The sequence below is a fragment of the Schistosoma mansoni genome, chromosome W (genome assembly GCF_000237925.1).
Source record: "Schistosoma mansoni strain Puerto Rico chromosome W, complete genome".
NCBI classification, from domain to species: Eukaryota; Metazoa; Platyhelminthes; class Trematoda; order Strigeidida; family Schistosomatidae; genus Schistosoma; species Schistosoma mansoni.
This window is the reverse complement of record NC_031502.1, coordinates 11,657,849-11,676,511: the sequence shown is the minus strand read 5'-3', so window position 1 is coordinate 11,676,511 and position 18,663 is coordinate 11,657,849. Positions and strand designations below refer to the sequence as shown.

General features: G+C 34.1%; 3 protein-coding genes and 1 non-coding gene across 4 annotated transcripts in view; 1 reads left to right on the top strand and 3 right to left on the bottom strand.

Moving 5' to 3' along the window:
- Nucleotides 1-2,133: 2,133 nt before the first annotated feature.
- On the top strand, nt 2,134-2,424 carry Smp_204070 (uncharacterized protein; the record flags this gene model as incomplete). The annotated part of the gene is made up of 1 exon (XM_018788544.1): nt 2,134-2,424. The coding sequence occupies one exon, from the start codon at nt 2,134-2,136 to the stop codon at nt 2,422-2,424; it is 291 nt and encodes a 96-aa protein (XP_018654076.1).
- A 2,659-nt stretch (nt 2,425-5,083) lies between these two features.
- Nucleotides 5,084-18,663, bottom strand: part of Smp_141810 (hypothetical protein) — a gene marked incomplete at both ends in the record, with an annotated part of 55,978 nt that continues 42,398 nt past the window's right edge. Inside the window, 7 exons of the mRNA XM_018788541.1 lie at nt 5,084-5,346; nt 6,579-7,179; nt 8,896-9,568; nt 9,999-10,153; nt 14,348-14,403; nt 14,570-14,758; nt 15,597-15,932. Of these exons, the coding sequence (XP_018654074.1) occupies nt 5,084-5,346; nt 6,579-7,179; nt 8,896-9,568; nt 9,999-10,153; nt 14,348-14,403; nt 14,570-14,758; nt 15,597-15,932 (2,273 nt within the window). The remainder of the gene's footprint in view (nt 5,347-6,578; nt 7,180-8,895; nt 9,569-9,998; nt 10,154-14,347; nt 14,404-14,569; nt 14,759-15,596; nt 15,933-18,663) is intronic.
- Smp_100540 (hypothetical protein) lies at nt 13,752-14,159 on the bottom strand (the record flags this gene model as incomplete). The annotated part of the gene is made up of 1 exon (XM_018788543.1): nt 13,752-14,159. One exon carries the CDS (start codon nt 14,157-14,159, stop codon nt 13,752-13,754), a length of 408 nt encoding a protein of 135 aa, XP_018654075.1.
- Smp_tRNA_00553_Pseudo_TTG.1.1 overlaps nt 18,622-18,663 on the bottom strand; it is a 71-nt gene continuing 29 nt past the window's right edge. The window contains exon 1 of the tRNA in view: nt 18,622-18,663. This exon is cut by the window's right edge and continues 29 nt beyond it. This is a non-coding gene — a tRNA.

Sequence of the window (18,663 nt, the reverse complement as noted above, 5' to 3'; positions counted from 1 at the left end):
ATTGGTTCTTGCGCTACTTGCAAAGACCTTGGGGATTTCTCTACTGTATTTTGACAGTTTTAGTAACGATCGTGTACTTATTTCATACAGATGTTTCGTTACATTTTTTATTCTGCAAAACTAGGCTGGTTTTAATTTGTTACTTTGAATCCTTTGACATAACTTCCACTGGTGACAGGAAGTTCTGGAAACGTAGTCTGAATCTAAGACGGAAGGTTAACGGTATTTCGTCGTGCAATCATGAGTATCGTGTCTTTTGGACCAAAGAGCTTTGAGCTTTGCTGGTTACCTCATCATCCATGTAATCCATTTCCACGTGATTTTTCAAGCACACAATTAAGCCAAAGGTTTCAAGTTACTAGACTAAAACTAAAGTAGTTCCGTCGTTGCTAGTTGTGTAGCAAATGGCTCACACTTGCATAAGTCATTGTTTTAAGCCTTCAATTTGCCAATTTGGCGACTTAAGGGATGTGTTTGGCTGATGGTGCTAGCCGCGTGGCCAGCAACAAGACTACTGTCTTCATAACCAAACACATGTAACGTAAACATGTGATATATGGCGCTGCTATGTATAATCATGGGGTCTTCAATAGCCCGCATTATAGTCAGGTTTTCTATAAATTGCGTGATTATTCCATGAAGTCACTCGGGTTGCGTGGTTGTACCTATAGATTTGTATCAGTCCTACAGTTTCTAGGTCTTTCTCTTTAATATAGGATACAAACAGACTGTCCACCTATGGTACTACGAGTTAGTGACTAGAAACCCAAGCTACTATCATTGATTGAGGTTCAATGATTCTAGAAGAATGCATCTCACATCCATAACTCAGGCAACTCAAACTTTAGTAGCTCCAACCTCAGGGGCCTGCTTTCAGATTTATATGGTTAAGTGGCTATTAGTTGCTCTGATTTCATGGTATCGAGTATCGTCGTCTGTCTTCTGTTTCGATTACGAGTCCAGAACTCTCAACCCTCTAAACATTACCAAGTGAACATGTTTTTGCTTTTTATGCTTGAAAATACCCGTAAGTAGGCTTGAAATGCTTGTTAAATTATGCGTATTTGTGCGTTTTTACTGGTCGTAAGTTGTATTTAGCATATCCGTTCATTTATTGAGTTCTTAACCGGTTAATTGTACAAAGCAGTGTTTATATTCTATTTTAGCAACCAATGCGACCTCTTTATAAGCAAAACTTGTGTGACAGGGATTCCTAGAAAATTTTTGTTTCAAAACAGAAACTCGTTAAAAGATCATTGTAACAATCGACTTGTACTGATAAATACTTTATCCCCACTTAGACAACTCCTGAAACTATAGACAAAATATTATGTGATGAAAAGTTTTAACTAATCATTATTGCTGGATACTTTTGCACAAACATAAATAACTGATGACGCGTTTTCTTTTTTCCTTAGGTTATCAGATCCCTAGTTACGTTTTATCTAAATCCGTGTGGTTTGTTAGATTGTATGATGTCTCCCATAAGCAAGCAATACGAAATTGAAATCAGAAGACGAGAAGTTCGAGATTTAAGAATCCATTGTGCTTGTGAAAGGCAAAAGTTCAGCCGTACTGTTTTAGACCTAATTAATTATTGTCAGCAAAATATCTTATCAGATCCTCTTATTCATCGTGTTAAAGATAATCCTTTCAATGAGAAGAAGTGGACGTGCGGGATGTTCTAAAACGTTGGACAGGATGAGTGTAAGGAAGCCCATTCTTTTGTTTGCGAAACAACGCTTAATATTCGTATTGGTTCTTAAGCAAAATAAAGAAGTTTAGTAACTTTGTTTTATTTTCACGAGAAAGCATCAAAGATTTATTTAGATTACGAAATCTTTAGTTTACTGATATGAATAACAAGTTTTTTAAATACTCTCCGGATTATCTATATTTGTCAACATTCGTTACCGTGACCTGGCTTTATAGTTTATCTATCATGAAGACTACTGAGTTGTTGACTAAAACACTTGTCAACTGAGGCCCTGATATGCCATGAAAACCTGTTAAAAAATTCCACAAGAGAAAGCTGGAATTATACCTGGGTATGACGACGCTAGAATATTTCGTGTGAATAACCGGCATTTCTATCTTTCCACTCCATCACCTTATAGATTTTCTCTCACCAGTATGGTTTACAGCTACTTAGGGAACATTCAGAAACTATCAGTGGAAGTCCATTTAGAGGTCAGCCCTGAGCAACCAGCTCCAAGTAATTATTCATTAGGATATGTTACCACGCTTCCAGTTTTTTTTAAGGTTTCCCAAGAGGAAGTGTCTTACTGTTATTTATACGCAACGCAGAACCTGGCACACATATTAATCTTTCCAGGTTGTTGCGTCCCATTAGCGCAGCGAGATAAAGTTGTCAGGACAAATCCCAGAGTAGTAAAAGTATCAACAATATATGTGGTAATATAAAAAATGGGACATCAAAAGTACTGCTCATGAAAATATGGATTTGTACATATAATGACCATAAGATTATTTAGAAGCTTAGCGTCTAAGGGTAGAGTTCATGCACGTGGGTCATTACGAACGGATCCAGAATCCTGAGGCAACGAATGGCGTATGAACTTATTGTTGGTCACCGGCTACCATGGGATTGTATCTCCTCACTTTGCTCCACTGCTCAGTGGATGATGCCTTTAGGTCAAAGGCTTGGGGAGTGCCCCCCTAAGGGAACCACCTGCGTTGGTTTGGGCGCTCGGGTAGTATTCCAGTCCTCACACAGATCGAATAATGAAATGTGACGCATAAATATTTGGTGCCTTCTTGCACCAATATTTATGTGTTCAGATAAATAAACTCTAACCATTGGTTATGGTAATCATGTGCACCCCAACCAGGTAGTCTGTAACCAAATACCAACAAGCTACCCTGCTATGGTATGGCTATACCTACGAAACCAACTTTGTTTCTGTTATCATTAGTCTTGTTTCTCTATAGTTTTCTCTTACCAGCCTTTCCTCACTTCATCTTTCAAATATGCAACCATTACGAATGGTTCAACCTTGTGGCGAATGCATCTCTACAGTACTCACTTTGGAAAGTAAGGACACTCACAAACGTCTGATTCTAGGGGTATTTCTTAACCTGGTGGCTGGATTTGACTGTATATATTGAAAAGTCTTTGGTAGTATTGCGCAAAGTATTACATCCCACTAAAGGGTCTTTACTTGGATACCTGTGGTTGGATTGTAGTTCATGGCAAACTATCAAGTAGATTGGTTACTTCATAGGTGTCTGTCAGGCTCGTCCACCTCCCACATTTCTAAGCTTCGTCATGGTTGTGTAAAAATAGCTGTCAAACCTTTCGTTAGTTGACGTCGTACCTGGGGAAACCAACTTGGAGTACGCAAATGTTACGGCTCCGTCTCATGTAAAGACTAAAGATGTGGGGTTCAAAACACTTAAAATAACGGTACGAATATTCTAAATGAGTTTCTCTTCGAGCGTAGACTCTTTCCTTAAGACTGGTCTACAACCATGCTCAGTCTAACTGTAATTATTGGAGTAGTTGATCAAGTTGATTACATCACTTATCTTAGGAGTTTTATCGCCACTGTTGATTCGTTAGTTATATGTACTTATGATTAGTGTCTTTGTAGCATCACTCTCATATGGTCAGATAGTTGACTGTTGGTGTATTCCGTCTAGTGAAATATGGAGTTCCTAAATAGGGTTCTGAAGATATGTATAATATGTAGTTGGAGACTACAGGTAATATGGACAGATTTTTACATTATCAAGGCGATGAGTCTCACTGCTATAAAGATAGTGTCCCAGTTCAATGAGCCGCAAAACTTGCTAGGATACGGCGTTTTCTTTGTCAATGATTTTGTTTAGTTTTTCGGTATAGTGTTGAGTTACATAATTATGCAGTCAATCTGTACGTGAGAGGAAGACCAATTTTACTGATTTGGTGATACTCAGAAAGGAAATTATGTCCACCGGATGTCTCATGTGGAATGGTACTTATTAGGTTTCTGAGTGCATAAAACCATCTGCTCAGACCTCATTGACTCGATTTTGATTTTGTATGTCGAACTATAAGACTGTTATAGAATGTATGCTTCCTACAATCATGAGTAGACTTTCATCTTGAATAATAGAAAAGTATGTTAGTTTTTTTTTCAATAAGCTATCTATTGAACATTCCAATCCTCCGTATACATTCAATTACCTAGATTCATTTTTTTTGACTCACTGTATCCTTTAAATTAGTGGCTAGTTGGATACAACCCCATGAAAATAAACGATATATACAAAGTGGATTAGTTCTAATATAAATATACCGTGTAGATAATATTACAGTTTACTTTAGAAGTAAGCATTCATACATAGACTACCATTTTACTTGACGTGTAGTACATATCTCAAGCTTCATTATGTTCATTTGTAAAGGAGGCTTTATTTCATTAGTTGTAATTTATATTTGGACATTCGAATTTTGCCCATTAGATGGCGCGTGCAAATGAATTCTATCCTATCCATTCTTAATAAATGGTTTGTATATGCGATGCTTTCGTAATTCAGTACACTAACCTCTGAAAAGTCGTTAACCTATCAACACATTTAACCAAGAATTTTTATATTAATTTCAATTGAAAGTTATGAGTTAACATAAAGATTTTAACAAGTGGTCTATTTTAACACATAATTAGTAAAATATTTACTACATGAGGAGCATGTCCATGAAGTAAATGAAATCGTCATCAGTATGCTTTTGTGTGGTTTGTAAATATTTTCTGTTAGTTTAAAATATAAAAGGATTTGTAAAATAAAGTATATTTTTCACAAAGAAAGTAATTGTTTAACTACTACAATAACCAATTTATCATGTGTTACAAAGTAAGTCTATATCTTCTTGGATTGTACAGATGGAGTGTTCATATATTTTAAAACCAAGTAAAGATTTGACAGGCTCTTTAAAAAAAATTCACCATCTGTTCCTACCAGAATTTATAACAGTAGTATGATTATCATTACATTATTGGCATCAATAAAAGTTCTCTTTTTATTAATGCTAAAATAATTCTCATTATATATATATATATATATATATATATATATATATTCAAGTGGCATTTTGTTGTAGGTTTTTACCATATTCTTTATAGGTAAAAGAATTTGAACGGATTATTGACTGTTTTAATGTAGATATCTCCTTAATACTTTGGTGTCGATCTAAATACAGATAACTTTTTGAACGGTTAGCACTACACTGTTTATCATTTGTTTGTTGGTTAGAAGGTATAGTTCTTAGACGAGTATCATATTTTCGGGTTAGTGTTTCAATCAAATCACCCAATGAATGCGGTACATAAGTATCCATATTTATCTGAAAATGGATATCAAATAAATGAACTAAATATGATACAATAAAGGCATTTAAAGTACAGTTCAATTTATGCATAAGCAAACAATGACAATTCATGCGAATTTCAGCATGAACAAAAAAATATAACTTGCTAACTTATCCAGATAAACAGCTTTAGGAATAAAGACTCACACTACTAGCTAGTTCCACAAAGCTCATCTCAACATGGTTCACGAAAAATATTGGTACTTTTTCCTCCAAATAATTTCCCCCATGTGAATTAACTGGCAGAAATTAATTTCGGAATATGGATTTATAATTTTATAGTTGTTTGGATAGGTGAGTAGTGAGTTCGAACATCAGTGCTTACATCAATATCCTACTTGATACAATTACCTCTACAACAAATCCGAACTTTGGAGAAAAATTATATTCCTTAAATCATTATCCCTAGTCACTCCCTTAAAATATAAATAAAAGTCTATGATCATCTTTTCTGTCTCATTACACAATAAAGTCATATAACCTATGGGGAGGCTCATTTTACGCAGTCTTTGATCAATGGTCCTATATATATTATCTACCATTATGCAATTCATTGACAGAGTGGAACCGTTTTGATCGAGGTTTGAGTTGTTGTTATAGTATGGGGGTCAAACATTGCGTTTGTCCCAACTAAAGCATGCAAAGTGGGTCTTGGCTGCACAATTGAATTTTCAGAAGTTGGATCCTAAAACCGTTAAATCAGAGACCCACATTATCCTCACGTTAGATTAATAAACGCTTTTAACTGAAATGGGGAAAAATCGGGACTTTATAAAAGCTTAAAGTCGTTCATATATTTGAAAGTCTACATAGTTGTCATTATTAACAAATCTCTCGACAGAGCTATCTTTTCTCTGTTATTGATTCATTTAAAGCCTGGTTAAAAATCAGTACACTTCTCACTAAAAATCTTATATGGTAAGACATTCGTGGGGATATCTGGATAAATTTTGATTGAGGGGGGAAATTCGAAAACGATTTTTGCCAAAAAGTAATTCAAGATTAGGGAGTAATAAGTGGGTGCTTCTTATTGCGAGATCACTCAAAGATGTGATTATAAGATGGTTCACAAACACTTCGTTCTAAAAAGGTGGACAAGAAGTATTTAGTTTTAGTAGGACTTCAGTGGTTGTCCAACTATAATAAACGCCAATGTCTATTGTGTGAGTTATGCAAATAAAGCTTACCTTGCAAAATATCAGCAAACCTATGGTAGCTTTCAAGCGTTCGTGAAAGACACTGTGAATAAATTCTGAAACGTCATCCTTTTTCTCTCGGGGAATTATTTTGGTCTTATACCGACCGAATAATTTAAGTTGAAAATGTTGAAAACCTGTTAGTGCTTTATTTAGTGGACTATTTGAATTTATTATGCACGATGCAATAACGTTTCCCATATTTTCGTATGATTTAACATCATTGTCACACTCTTTCCTATGACTCTCCGTATTTATTCTAATACAAATTGATTCAGGTAAATGAATGCGGGAAAATGTAACTTTACGTGTCGATAGCCAATCTAGCATAAGTTCAGAATTACATCTTGTTATTGAATTGAAGCTTGAGAACATGGGAATTCTTTCTTTGTCATTTAACATAGATGAGAGTACGTAAGAAGATCTTGATAGTGTTTTAGACTTTCTTAGTGTATACTGGTTATTTGCAGTTACATCATCTGTAGAAAAAGATGAATTGTTTGAGTAAAGACAATAACGTACTATGTTGTGCTCTTCTGGAACTTGGCAAAAGCGACTTGATATGTTTGTAGTAAGATGTGAAAATTTAAAAAGTGGGGCTTTGATTTCAGCCTGAAATTTCAAAATAATGTTGAACGTTTACGATGGTAGTTACAAACTTTACTAATAGTATTTTTAACAAAAAAAACTAGAGACTTGAGTTTATATATCAACGTTCATTCGGGTTTTAGTTCACATAATATTAGGAGCCATTTCTTTTATCTTATAGATTTTGATGAAGTTGTTTTAATTTTAGGAAGATTTATAAGTTCTTTAAGTCTTACAGCACATTTTACAGGACTGTTCAAATAGACAAGCTTATGATTGCAGATTTTTGTTTCAAATATTAAATTATACACCGAATAGTTGGTAGGTGGATATCGATATATTATGAATAAAAAGACATGAAGCTTTCATCAGTGTTACATAGTGTTATATGTATGTAAGGAAAACTGTTAGGTTTTTACTGATGCTGATATAATAATATCATCATGAAGTACAGCTATTTGCTGCTATATTTATGACCGATTTATTAAGATACATATTTCTTCCATGTACGAAAGTAATTATCAGCTCACGCTATTGAAACGGTTTAAATCATCAGTATCAGATGAACATCTTATTATATACTTCAGGTTTTGGATGGTGCTCCTTTCATCGTCCCTTCATTGATTTTATCTATGAGTATTTTGCTTTGTAATTAAAACTATTATCAGAAGGGGTTTTGTGAAGATTTTAGTAATTTTATGGTTGAGTTCATGAGTCAATTGAAGCTGGTAGGTCCTGGGTTCGAATTTCGCGAGGCGGGATCGTGGATGCGGACTGCTGAGGAGTCTTACTATAGGATGAAATGGTCATCCAGTGCTTCCAGGTTCCCCATGGTTGTCTAGCTTCAATTGACTCATGAAATCAACTATAAAATTGGAACTATGTTCAATCATATAGGCTTTCTGTTGTCCGTAATGGTGATGGAATGATCATTACAAGTAAATATAAAGTACTTGATATCTACTTTGGGACTCAATTCGAACTTTTGAGCATATCAATTTTTCAGTTCTGGTTCTTTTTACCATTCGATCGGCAACGAGGCACGGTAGGAAGTTATACGATAAAAGACTAGTTACTCATGAGTAATATGGTCTTAATACAGAAATCGCACAGGACCCGGTACCCATTTATTCAGATGTGGTTATGGGTGAGACATTTCAGAATGGGATGAATTTTGTGTACGAGGTTGATAATAATGGTTTTATTACTTACGGTTTTCGACATCATAGGTAAAGAAAACTGGTCATAACTTAAGTACCATATAGTTGCCAAGAACATGTAATGGTTTTAAGTGCCATTAACCTACGAAGTAAATATTTCTAATTCTCTACTTCTCTTTCTTTCATATACAGTATCTATTATCATAAATCATGCATATTTAAACTTTCGTTCTTAATAGTCAACCTGGAAAAACAATTTCTAGCTTTGTAACTCATATTACGGTATATGATTTTACTTCCTCACCAGTTTTATGTCAGATAACATTACGATTAAAAGGCTCTGAAAATTGCTAGAAAAACATAGTTCACGCAATTGTTTTACTGAGAAGAGTAATGCAACATTATGTGAAGTGTACGGGAGTTATTTAATCAAAAATGCGTTTTGTCCTCAATAAAATTTTGAATACCCTTTTACATGACTCCCAAAAGCATCAGTGTCAAAAAAGTAACCAATTATTTATTAATACCACTGGATGTTAAGTTGCAACGTAAAAATCTCAACCAGTTCATAGAGACTTACCTCGATTATTATGTTCTCATAATTCCTTTTTAATGGATTTAGTCGGCGTCGTTCGTGAAAATCAATATTTCTATTATTCAAATTAACATTTTCTTGGCTTTGGTGTCTAACTTGAGTTAAACCCCAGGAATTAGCTTTTATGGGAGTTGACTGGAAATTTTTGAAACTGGCACCATTACGTACTACTGCTGCTCTACTGGCACTTGCATGCCTTTGACGTCTTGGCGTTGTGTTTGTTGCATTAGCTGCACGTCGGTACCGTTTAGGCAGTTTATTTGGTTTCACGGTATTATATTGATAAGACTGAGTTTCCATGCTTTCTTGTCTGTTTAACAGTGACCTTTCAGGATGCAAACTGTGAATTTTCATAAAGTTGATCAACTGCAAAGTATAATTCCATGGTAGGTAAAAGTTAGCTTCTTGGCTTGAAGTTGTTGGCCAGTTCAAATTTGTTATTCCATCATAAATTTTACCAATTAATTCGCATTCCGAACTCATATCCAATGGATCATAACAGCAAGCACATCTTAAATAACTGCTAAGTTGATTTCTCATATTATTTGAATTAGGATCAGATTTTGGAAATAGTTTCTGATATTTACGTCTGGTAATTAGTTTACGGTGATAACGATTTATAGTCGGTATTCGCAGTAAGGCAGGTTTTAGAATGTACCTGCAAACAAACACGCAAAAGTTCTAATAATATCGGTATTTTATTTAGTAATATTTCGCTTTATTATTTGTCTGACATAACCTAATATGTAATTACTATCCTTCACTAACAATGCACTAGAAATGACTGTCGTTAGAGCAAGTTAGTCTCTTGGTTACTTTTTTTTAATGATATGCTGAACACAACAAGATAATTTTAATGTCACAAGAACTAGCCATTAATTTTGACCTCAAAAATTCATTTTCTCAATCTATCTTGGTTAAACTAAAAATTTCCTGCAGGGAGATAAGTTGGTTTGCATGTCTTTTATTGGGTTTGGATATCAAATTTGAGTGTTATTTGGAAATTTCGTAAATGGCATTGATATCAAAGCGTTAGTTTCGGATACTAGGTTTTTATCAGTAACAAAGCAATTGAAAAATATTCTCACCCATTTTCAGACATAGCAAAACTGTTTCGTAATTCGTCCATTTGGTTAAGTTTCATAAATTGTTGGCGAACACTAACTGGTTTTTCCAAGTCATGTGTGGTTACCGAGATATCCAGTCCATATGGGATTAGCTGACACCCAACGGAACGGAAAAGCTAGTTTGAAGGAAGAAAAGCATTAAGAAAGAAGAGATCAATATTTAGATGTATGATTAATTTTGGCGATAAAATGTTTTGACTTGAGTTCTACTAAAAGCCAATACCTACTTTCTAAAATCCAGAAATTTACTCATTCGTCCTAATGAATAATTTAGCACAGTACATCAACACAGTTGTTACTATGCTATGATTATTCAGAAGACATCATAAATCTGTGGCTTAGTAAAAGCGCCGTGAAAATAATCCATAACGTTGATTTAAATTGCAAGAAGCATTTCAATAGGAAATACTGTGCTTCATGTGGTCCTGTAGAATTTTATTTTTTTTCCGCTAGTTTGTTTATGTACGGAATAAATAAATTGACAGCGATAAATCAGAATAGGAATACACAGATCAGCCATATTTAGTGATTACCGAAAACTGTTTCAGTTTACTTTGGTCATCGGGAAAGCAAAGCCTAGGGTCAGAAGGAAAAATTTCCAGAGACCTCCGGGCTTCCAAATAGACCATTCCAGGAATTCAGAACAAATTGTTATGTACTAAGTAACCAGGCAACACTAAATCCCACACCGAGTCAAAAGTTTGGATGGAACATCAAATGTTGGGACCCTATACAACACACGGTAGATGACTTAGTAATGAATATGTACGGTCTTCTGAGCAGACTGACTGGGTTGTTCGAGAAAATACGACAAACTGCACTAAGAATATTTTCATATTTCTCGTCAGTTATACGTATGTGACAATCATCAGTGTCCAAGTCCGCTACTAGTTAAGTCTGAAGCACTTTCCTCTGTCATACTGTGCAGACTATGTATAGCATGTTAAAAACGGACTAACGAAGAGCAGGATGAGTACTGCCAAGATCACAGATAAGTGTTCACCTCATTTATATGCTTGGGAGTTTTTAAATACACTGCAGGTAAAAAATGGTTGCATCTCTTAGCAACACGATAGCATTTGAATTATTAGGCATTACAGAGCTCTAAAACCATTTGATTGAAAGTGGGTGTATCTAAGATGCTCAGTAAAAAGCATTATGCATCGTAGTCTTAAAAAGAGTGAAAAGGTCTAACCTACTTCTGATTGTTCCGAATAAGCATTGAAATTAAGCAAAACCATCTAAGGTCTAGCATGAGTTTTATAATGAGTGATATTAAGCCCACAACTAGTCAACCTGTTATTCATGCTGTTTGGTTTCAACCACTTTTCATTAAATATAAATGCATTGTGTTAAGCATAGGGAACACAGTGTAAACTCAGATTAGAGGAAGATACAATCCAAATATAGAGGCGACAATGAGTATGTTTTTATGATATTCCAATGAGTAAAAATAGTATTTCTGACGTTTCGTGACTTAATGTGAATCACTTCTTCAGATTAGATAAATAACGAAAATAACATACAGGTTTAAACAGTACCAAAAATAACTTAACATTTGTATGTTCAGGCCTACTATAATTTTGAGTGGACTAGAAATAAGCTACTTTGTTTTCTTTACTATTTAAACTTGTGACAATTTTGTTTCGGTCATTTATTTACTCTGAAGACGTGACTTGCATGAAGTTACGAAACGTCTGAAATACAGTTTTCTCATTGAGGTATCGCGAAGAAAAAAAATATATAAATAATTTTCTACCCAATGCTCAGTTTATTTGAAACTATCAAGTCCAACGTTGATGTTGATATCTACAAATTAAGTGGTAGATAATGCCAAGGTAAAGGTTAACAATAACCAATCGAAGTTGACAGAACAAGCTGTGAGTTATATATGGAGAAATTCGAAAACTTCACTTCTATCTCAAGTTTGTGCTGCTGATGTTGTTCATAGAAACAATAAAAGCTTGACCAAACCATTTAGCTCAGAAAACAAAACTTCACCTAATTTATCCACCTGAACTACAAATCTGCTTCACCAGATCAACAGTGTAGACTCAAACAATGCAATAGAGTTAGTCGTGGTTATCTTTGAATTTATTCAAAGTCATGATACTTTCACCTATCCGCCGAACATTTAACGTTCCACTAATAATAGTATAGGGGAACTGATTTATTTGATAAACAGAGATACAAAACGCTCTATCGAACAAAAGACAGTTATCCATAAACTAGTCAAGCTATAAGCAAAGATGGATGGTGGCTAGCAGTGGAATCCAGGACGTATGTTTCGTCCTGTTTGGGACTTGTCAGCTGGATGTGACTTCGTCCCAGAGTTGATGTTCACTCCAGGACTTGAACCCAGTATCGTTCGCTCCAAACACCATCGCGTTATCTACTTACCCACTGAGTCCCAAGTAGGACGAAACGCATGCCTTGGATTCCACTGTTAGCCACTATCCATCTTTGCTTAAAATGCTTGTGATTTAAGGCAATATCGGGGCAATCCTCACAGTATTCACATATGCCAACAAGAGACTGATTAATTGCAGTCCTAAACCACAATGGGAAGATACAAGCAAGCAATGCCAAGTGATTTTTAACCAAGCTATGGTTTATTCTCACGGTAAACTGAAACTAAAATTATAAATATTATGACATGGGGGTCAGGGTTACAATGTTTTACAATGTGTTTTCCGATGATTTGGTTCGTAGGCTGACTTAGTTTTCACAGAATTTCACAACACCGGTGAAATCATTTGACTTTTGTTGAAAAACCTGTACGTACTGTCCCCCATTCTAAGATAATAATATATTATCCACAGGCTGAACGATAACCTAGTGGTAGCGTAATGTGACGTTGAGATAGGTAGACAGTGATACTTTAATAACTCGAACACAATTTAAAGTTCAGTTTGTCCACAATATCTTACTGGAGGTTTTCGTACACTTTTTGAAAAGAATGTTGTCGACCAACTAGTTACGGATAGTAAAACAATATCCATGTTCGACGCTAATCTGAAGTACTGAATTTTGGTTAAACAGCTAATATCTTTTTTGGAAGGTTCCATCATTTTCTCTTTATTATGAATCAAATAGATATTGGGGAAATCATGTTGCTACGCCTACTGATGCTGTTAGTTCTTATTTAACTTTCATAAAAGTTGATAGGCTAATCAAATGAAGAAACTTTGGCAACCCTGGTGACGAATTAGTTTATCAACAAAATTTAGTAAACATAACAAAAGGTACGTTTATTATCCCAGGGTTAGATGTACTGGTCGGCTGCCCAAATTGTTGAAGATAAAGAGATATTAAAATACGTAAATCAGTAACTGAAAGCCACAAAACTTAAACTTACTTGATGAACATCCCATGACTTTTCTTGATCCGACAAGAAGACACAGGTTAGACGTTCTTTATTGTATCTAAGGTGAAATGTAAGAAGACATCAGTGGAGATAAAAGTATTACAAAACAATAAATAAAAATTCAACTAGTCATTACTACTATTTTGTATGAACATTAATTCTTGTATCTATTTGCTAACTAGTTAAAAGGTTTTCATTAAAATCAAAACAGATCTACTCGAAAATTTAACATGACTTGGGAGTATATACTAAGCTCCTTCACAGACATTTCTTAGTTTTTCTTGGGAACTAATATCGTCTGTAGGGTAATAGGAACCAGGTAGTGTTGAACATTTGTTTAGTCACACCTAAAATCCCTTTACCAATCCACACTCATATATGATTGACCTAAGAAGAACATACACAAAATAACCGGGCAGTAAATATATCAGAAAATTATACCTTGCTAATGATTTTGTCATCTGCTTTCTAGATAGTAAATAAATTAAATCATTTGATGACATATTAGTAATTCTTGATCCAATAAACCATCTTAATGAATCTATCCAATAATTTTTCGTAGACGTTAAGCCACTTTCTTGACTTTCAATAGTTGATTGTTTTTGTAAAATATTACGACCAGAATTTTTATCTTGGCGGAATAAGGCATTGGTTATTGATGTAATTGAATGACGAACACTTGATAGTCGTGTTTGAAAACGTTTCCTGACAGCGGTTGTTATCGGTGATTCCATACAATTCGATTTATTCACCATGTTTTCCGATGAACTACTACTACTGATGCTGTTATCGGTGTTACTTTCACTTCTATAAGATTCTGTATCTGATGATAATGAAGTTTCTACAGTCGGTGATGAATCTGTTGAAATACTGTTATTGGACAGTGAATCAGTTGATTTTCTACTTGCTTCACTTTCACTCCATGAATTTCTTGATTTACTAATACTACTTGAATGAAAACGCGGTACGTAATTTTCAAATGATTTTTGTTTTTCGCTTGCAAATTTATTTCTCAACTTTTGTATACCATCACGGAAGTAACTTAACTTCGTTTGTCCAGTTTGGTGTTGAGGAGTTTCATGTGTAGGTGAGCCTTTCTCACTGCGACTGCCACTACTACATGAACAGTGACCACAACTAGAAGTAGGACTCCGTTTATGTCCACCTTCTGTAGATTTACGTGGTCGTCGTTTTGAGATATGATCACTTAAATCTTTTGTTTGTTTAGGATTTTGAGGCTTCGATGATTTACGACTACTGTTGCTATTATTCTGCTTCAATTCTTTTTTCATAGGTAAAGATGAAGTTTTTGTAATGAAATCATTATAATTCTGTTCTTTATCTTCATAAATATCTGATTTAAAAAGGGAACAGAAAAAATAAATCACTGAAAAGTTTTACATTGAGTAGTTAACAATGCAATCATTAGTAATCAATTGTTCGCTGAGTTGAAGTTTAGACGGAAAAATTTTTTAGACTTAAATCAATAAAGATCCAACATGTCGCATTGAAATTAACTATGGAATATTGTAGTAGCTCATTGTTGGACAAAAACGAATTCTAAAGTTTTATGAATGTAAATGGCAATAACTTTTAGTCTAGTCATTAAGGGAATTGTAAAATATCTTTTAGAAATGTGGCTAGAAGAAAAACATTGGTTAAAAATCTTTAACTACTTTACTGTCATCATGAAATGAAAGAAAGTATTGTTTGCATAATATGATATTCTTTATTGAAATATTTAAAATGTGGCATCAAGTGAATTAAAACTGTTTAAAATAGGGACCATGACTTATGATGACTTGTATAATCAGAATCTTTAGATCAAATCAAACCAAAGCTAAATCACGAATTTCAAGTTTCACTTGAAAATATAGGGTATTATATTTCAGTTTTTCCTAAAATATAACTAAACATATTGCACACGTCTTGATTATTTTGTAAATTATGAAAAATACTCTATACATTATAACCTGCATATAGAGTATGTCGAAACACTTATAAAATCTTTATATTACGTTATCAGTACAGTGATATAGATGCATTATTGTAAATTATTACAGAGTGTGGACTGTTATGAATTTAATAAATAAAATTCCAGTATTTTTGTTAGTCATACAGTCAAATAATTAGATCTATTTAGTTTTTGTACTGAAATAAGGGAGATTGAAGTTTTTTCTAAACTCATTTACCTGCAGATCTTTTGCTTCCATCAGCATCCCATCGATTATTCAAGTGTTGCTGGTGTTTCTGGTTATTTAGAGAGTCCATAGACGCATCACGACATTCAGAATTGCGCGATGAAGAGTTAGCTGATAGATTGAATCTTGATACAGATGCGTTTGATAAACGGCGAGCATATCTTACTGTTGCAGCCAATAGAGTGTCTTTTGAACTGATATTCGATTCTTCTGGTTTTGTTGGTGAAGCACATATTCGATTTTTAAACCATCCTTCGTCTTGCTTTGTTGTAATTTTATCTGTTTGATAATCCACTTTTGTTGTTTGAGCCTCTGAAGAATTCGACCCTAATTTATTAAATATAATGAGATAGATAAGTAAAGCATAATTATCAAAGGAATAAATAACCACATTTATGTGTCATAGATATCAATCAACTATTTCAGTTGTATCAAACTAATAATTTTATACAAATTCAGTAGCTTGAACTGAGTGAACTAAATGTTAAAAATACAACCAAATTAACTATGTAGTTTGTCATTATCTAGCTATAACTAATTAATATTTGATTAATCCACTGATAAAGTTAACCACAAGCCTTAAAAGAATGTTCTTCGATTCTCCAGAGACTTGATGATAGAATATTTGTTTTGGATTTTATTAGTAAAACTTCGTTTTCAAATAGTCGCCGGCGTTAGTTTTCATTATTTCATCACTGCCATTATAGGGTTGTGAAGATTGTTGAGTTCCGATTGAGAACATGAATCAATGACTGTTAGATCACTATTGAAGACCTGGAAGTACTGGATGGCCATCTCGTCCTAGTATGCTACTCCTCAGCAGTGCACACCCACAATTCTGCACGCTGGAATCGAACCCAGGATTTACGGTCTCGCGCGTGAACGCTTAACTCCTAGACCACTGAGCCGGCATCCAAAGGTCTTAATGTCTAACTTCAACCAATCTACTTCCTACTTCATATTGCTTGACTATGTATGTGTTGATTGCTGATATCAATATATTTTCTCTGGATAAAGTATTAAGTAGACGAATTTCATCCCGGTATTATTTTATTTACATTTGAAAACTGATCAGAATTGCTAGTCATATTTCAAATATAATGTGTTTGCACTGAGAGCAAATTTATGTAATAGGTTTCCTTTAAAGGAACATGTAAATTAAAAGAAACAATAAACTCACATCTACATGAAACTGACTAACAAAAAAGGTATTTGTGAGGAAGAATCTAATTCATTAAATTTTTTTCAGTTTTAAATACTTTCATTTAGATTGTGTTGCAAGTAGCATTAACCGATATTCTATAAATTTATATTTCGGAACTTGTCAACGACTCTTAGCATGACTAATCAGATTTGTTGTGATGGACCCGAACTCTTCAATACTAGTCTAGATTAAACAGTCCAGAAATTCCTAATGACTTCGTTATTCCTAGTATTTTAGAGTTTTAGTATAATTCTGCTGCAGACGGTCGGTCTCAAAGTCCTCTATCCATATGGGTTAATAAACCATACCTCTGAGTGTCCTCTTTTTGTCTTGACCAGTTTCAGGGGCATTATAACAATATTCAGCTCCATCATAAATCAAAAGAGTTCGATAAATGCACGATTCTCCTCATATATCTTCGTAATTTAAATTTATTTAACTAAAATACTCTGATTAATTTCATGTTCATATAGAGAACCAATAAAATAGGTTTGTTTAGATTGTTCATATTGTAGTTTACAACACGAACCTACCTTAGCTAAGGAAGCCATAAAAGCTAGTGGGAATCTCTCTCTAGTGGAGTTCAACCATATCAGGAGTGAGACAGACGGTGCCGATGACAGCGAATGATGATCATACAACATCACAAGTTGATTTTAATTGAAAATGCAAACTATTGAATCACAGTTGTACATACACTTTTGAATAAGATCATTGTGACCACATTTACTTAAACAATCTTCCATTGAATATTTCCCTTAAAATTCTAATATATTTATCATCTGTAGATAATTCAATTCAATTCTGAGGGTGAGTAAATTCAGCAGATTTTTATTCCTCTGGTTAGTTTTTGATTATTTAACTACCCTCATTTTAATGTTGTGAGACATTTATCTCAGTGGCGAGTTAAATTTAATTTTTTTTAAAGTAAGGACTTGATTATAGAAATAAACCTTGACTAATGGGGTGTGGAGGTTTAGGTGCTACGAGGTCAGTTATTTGTTGGAATCGAATTTATTGTTTTTATAGCAAAAAATACAGTAAATTTCTTCAATAATCACTTCTGTTAACTTTTATTAAGTTGTTATAATTAATTGAAATAAAATCCACACTTTAATCAACCAGTTATTCTGCGGACTATACACATAATTCCAAAACCTCGGTTCACCTGGATCTGCTTTTATTATTGAGATGTTCGAATCAGGATAAAACCCAGGAAAATAGTATGCTAATCATTTTAATGAGCTCATTAAAACAACAGGATAGCAAAACGTTTTTATTTTACTATGTACTACTGTGGTTAGTATACTATAAAAAAACAAGAATTTTAATAACGAAAAAAGATAATAACTCCGATTGCTGCAATATGAAATAGAGAATAATGGAGTAATTCTGGTATCCGATGGTCATTGAGGGTAATAATTTACTTCATTGAGTTTAATGTAATCAATTTAGTTTTGTAATTAGGAACCCATGTGATCTTTAACTTGTCTAGCAGTCGAATAAAACAAAATGATTTTGACTCAAAAGTGTTATTACTTCATAATAATTACAACAGTGGTTCCTAACAGTAAGCGAATATAAATTCACTTGGTATTGTTTGTTTGAATCTTCCCATTGATGTTTAGGACTGCAACTGGTCAGTCTCTAATTGGCATATGTGCATACTGTGCGTATTGCCTCGATATAGCCTTGATTCACAAGCATGATAAGCAAAGATGGATAGTGGATAGCAGTGGAATCCAGTTTGACGCGCGTTTCGTCCTATTCGGGACTCGTCAGCTGGATGTACCTGCCACATCTCGGAGTTGATGTTCACTCTGGGACTCGAAACCAGTACCCTCGCTTCAAACG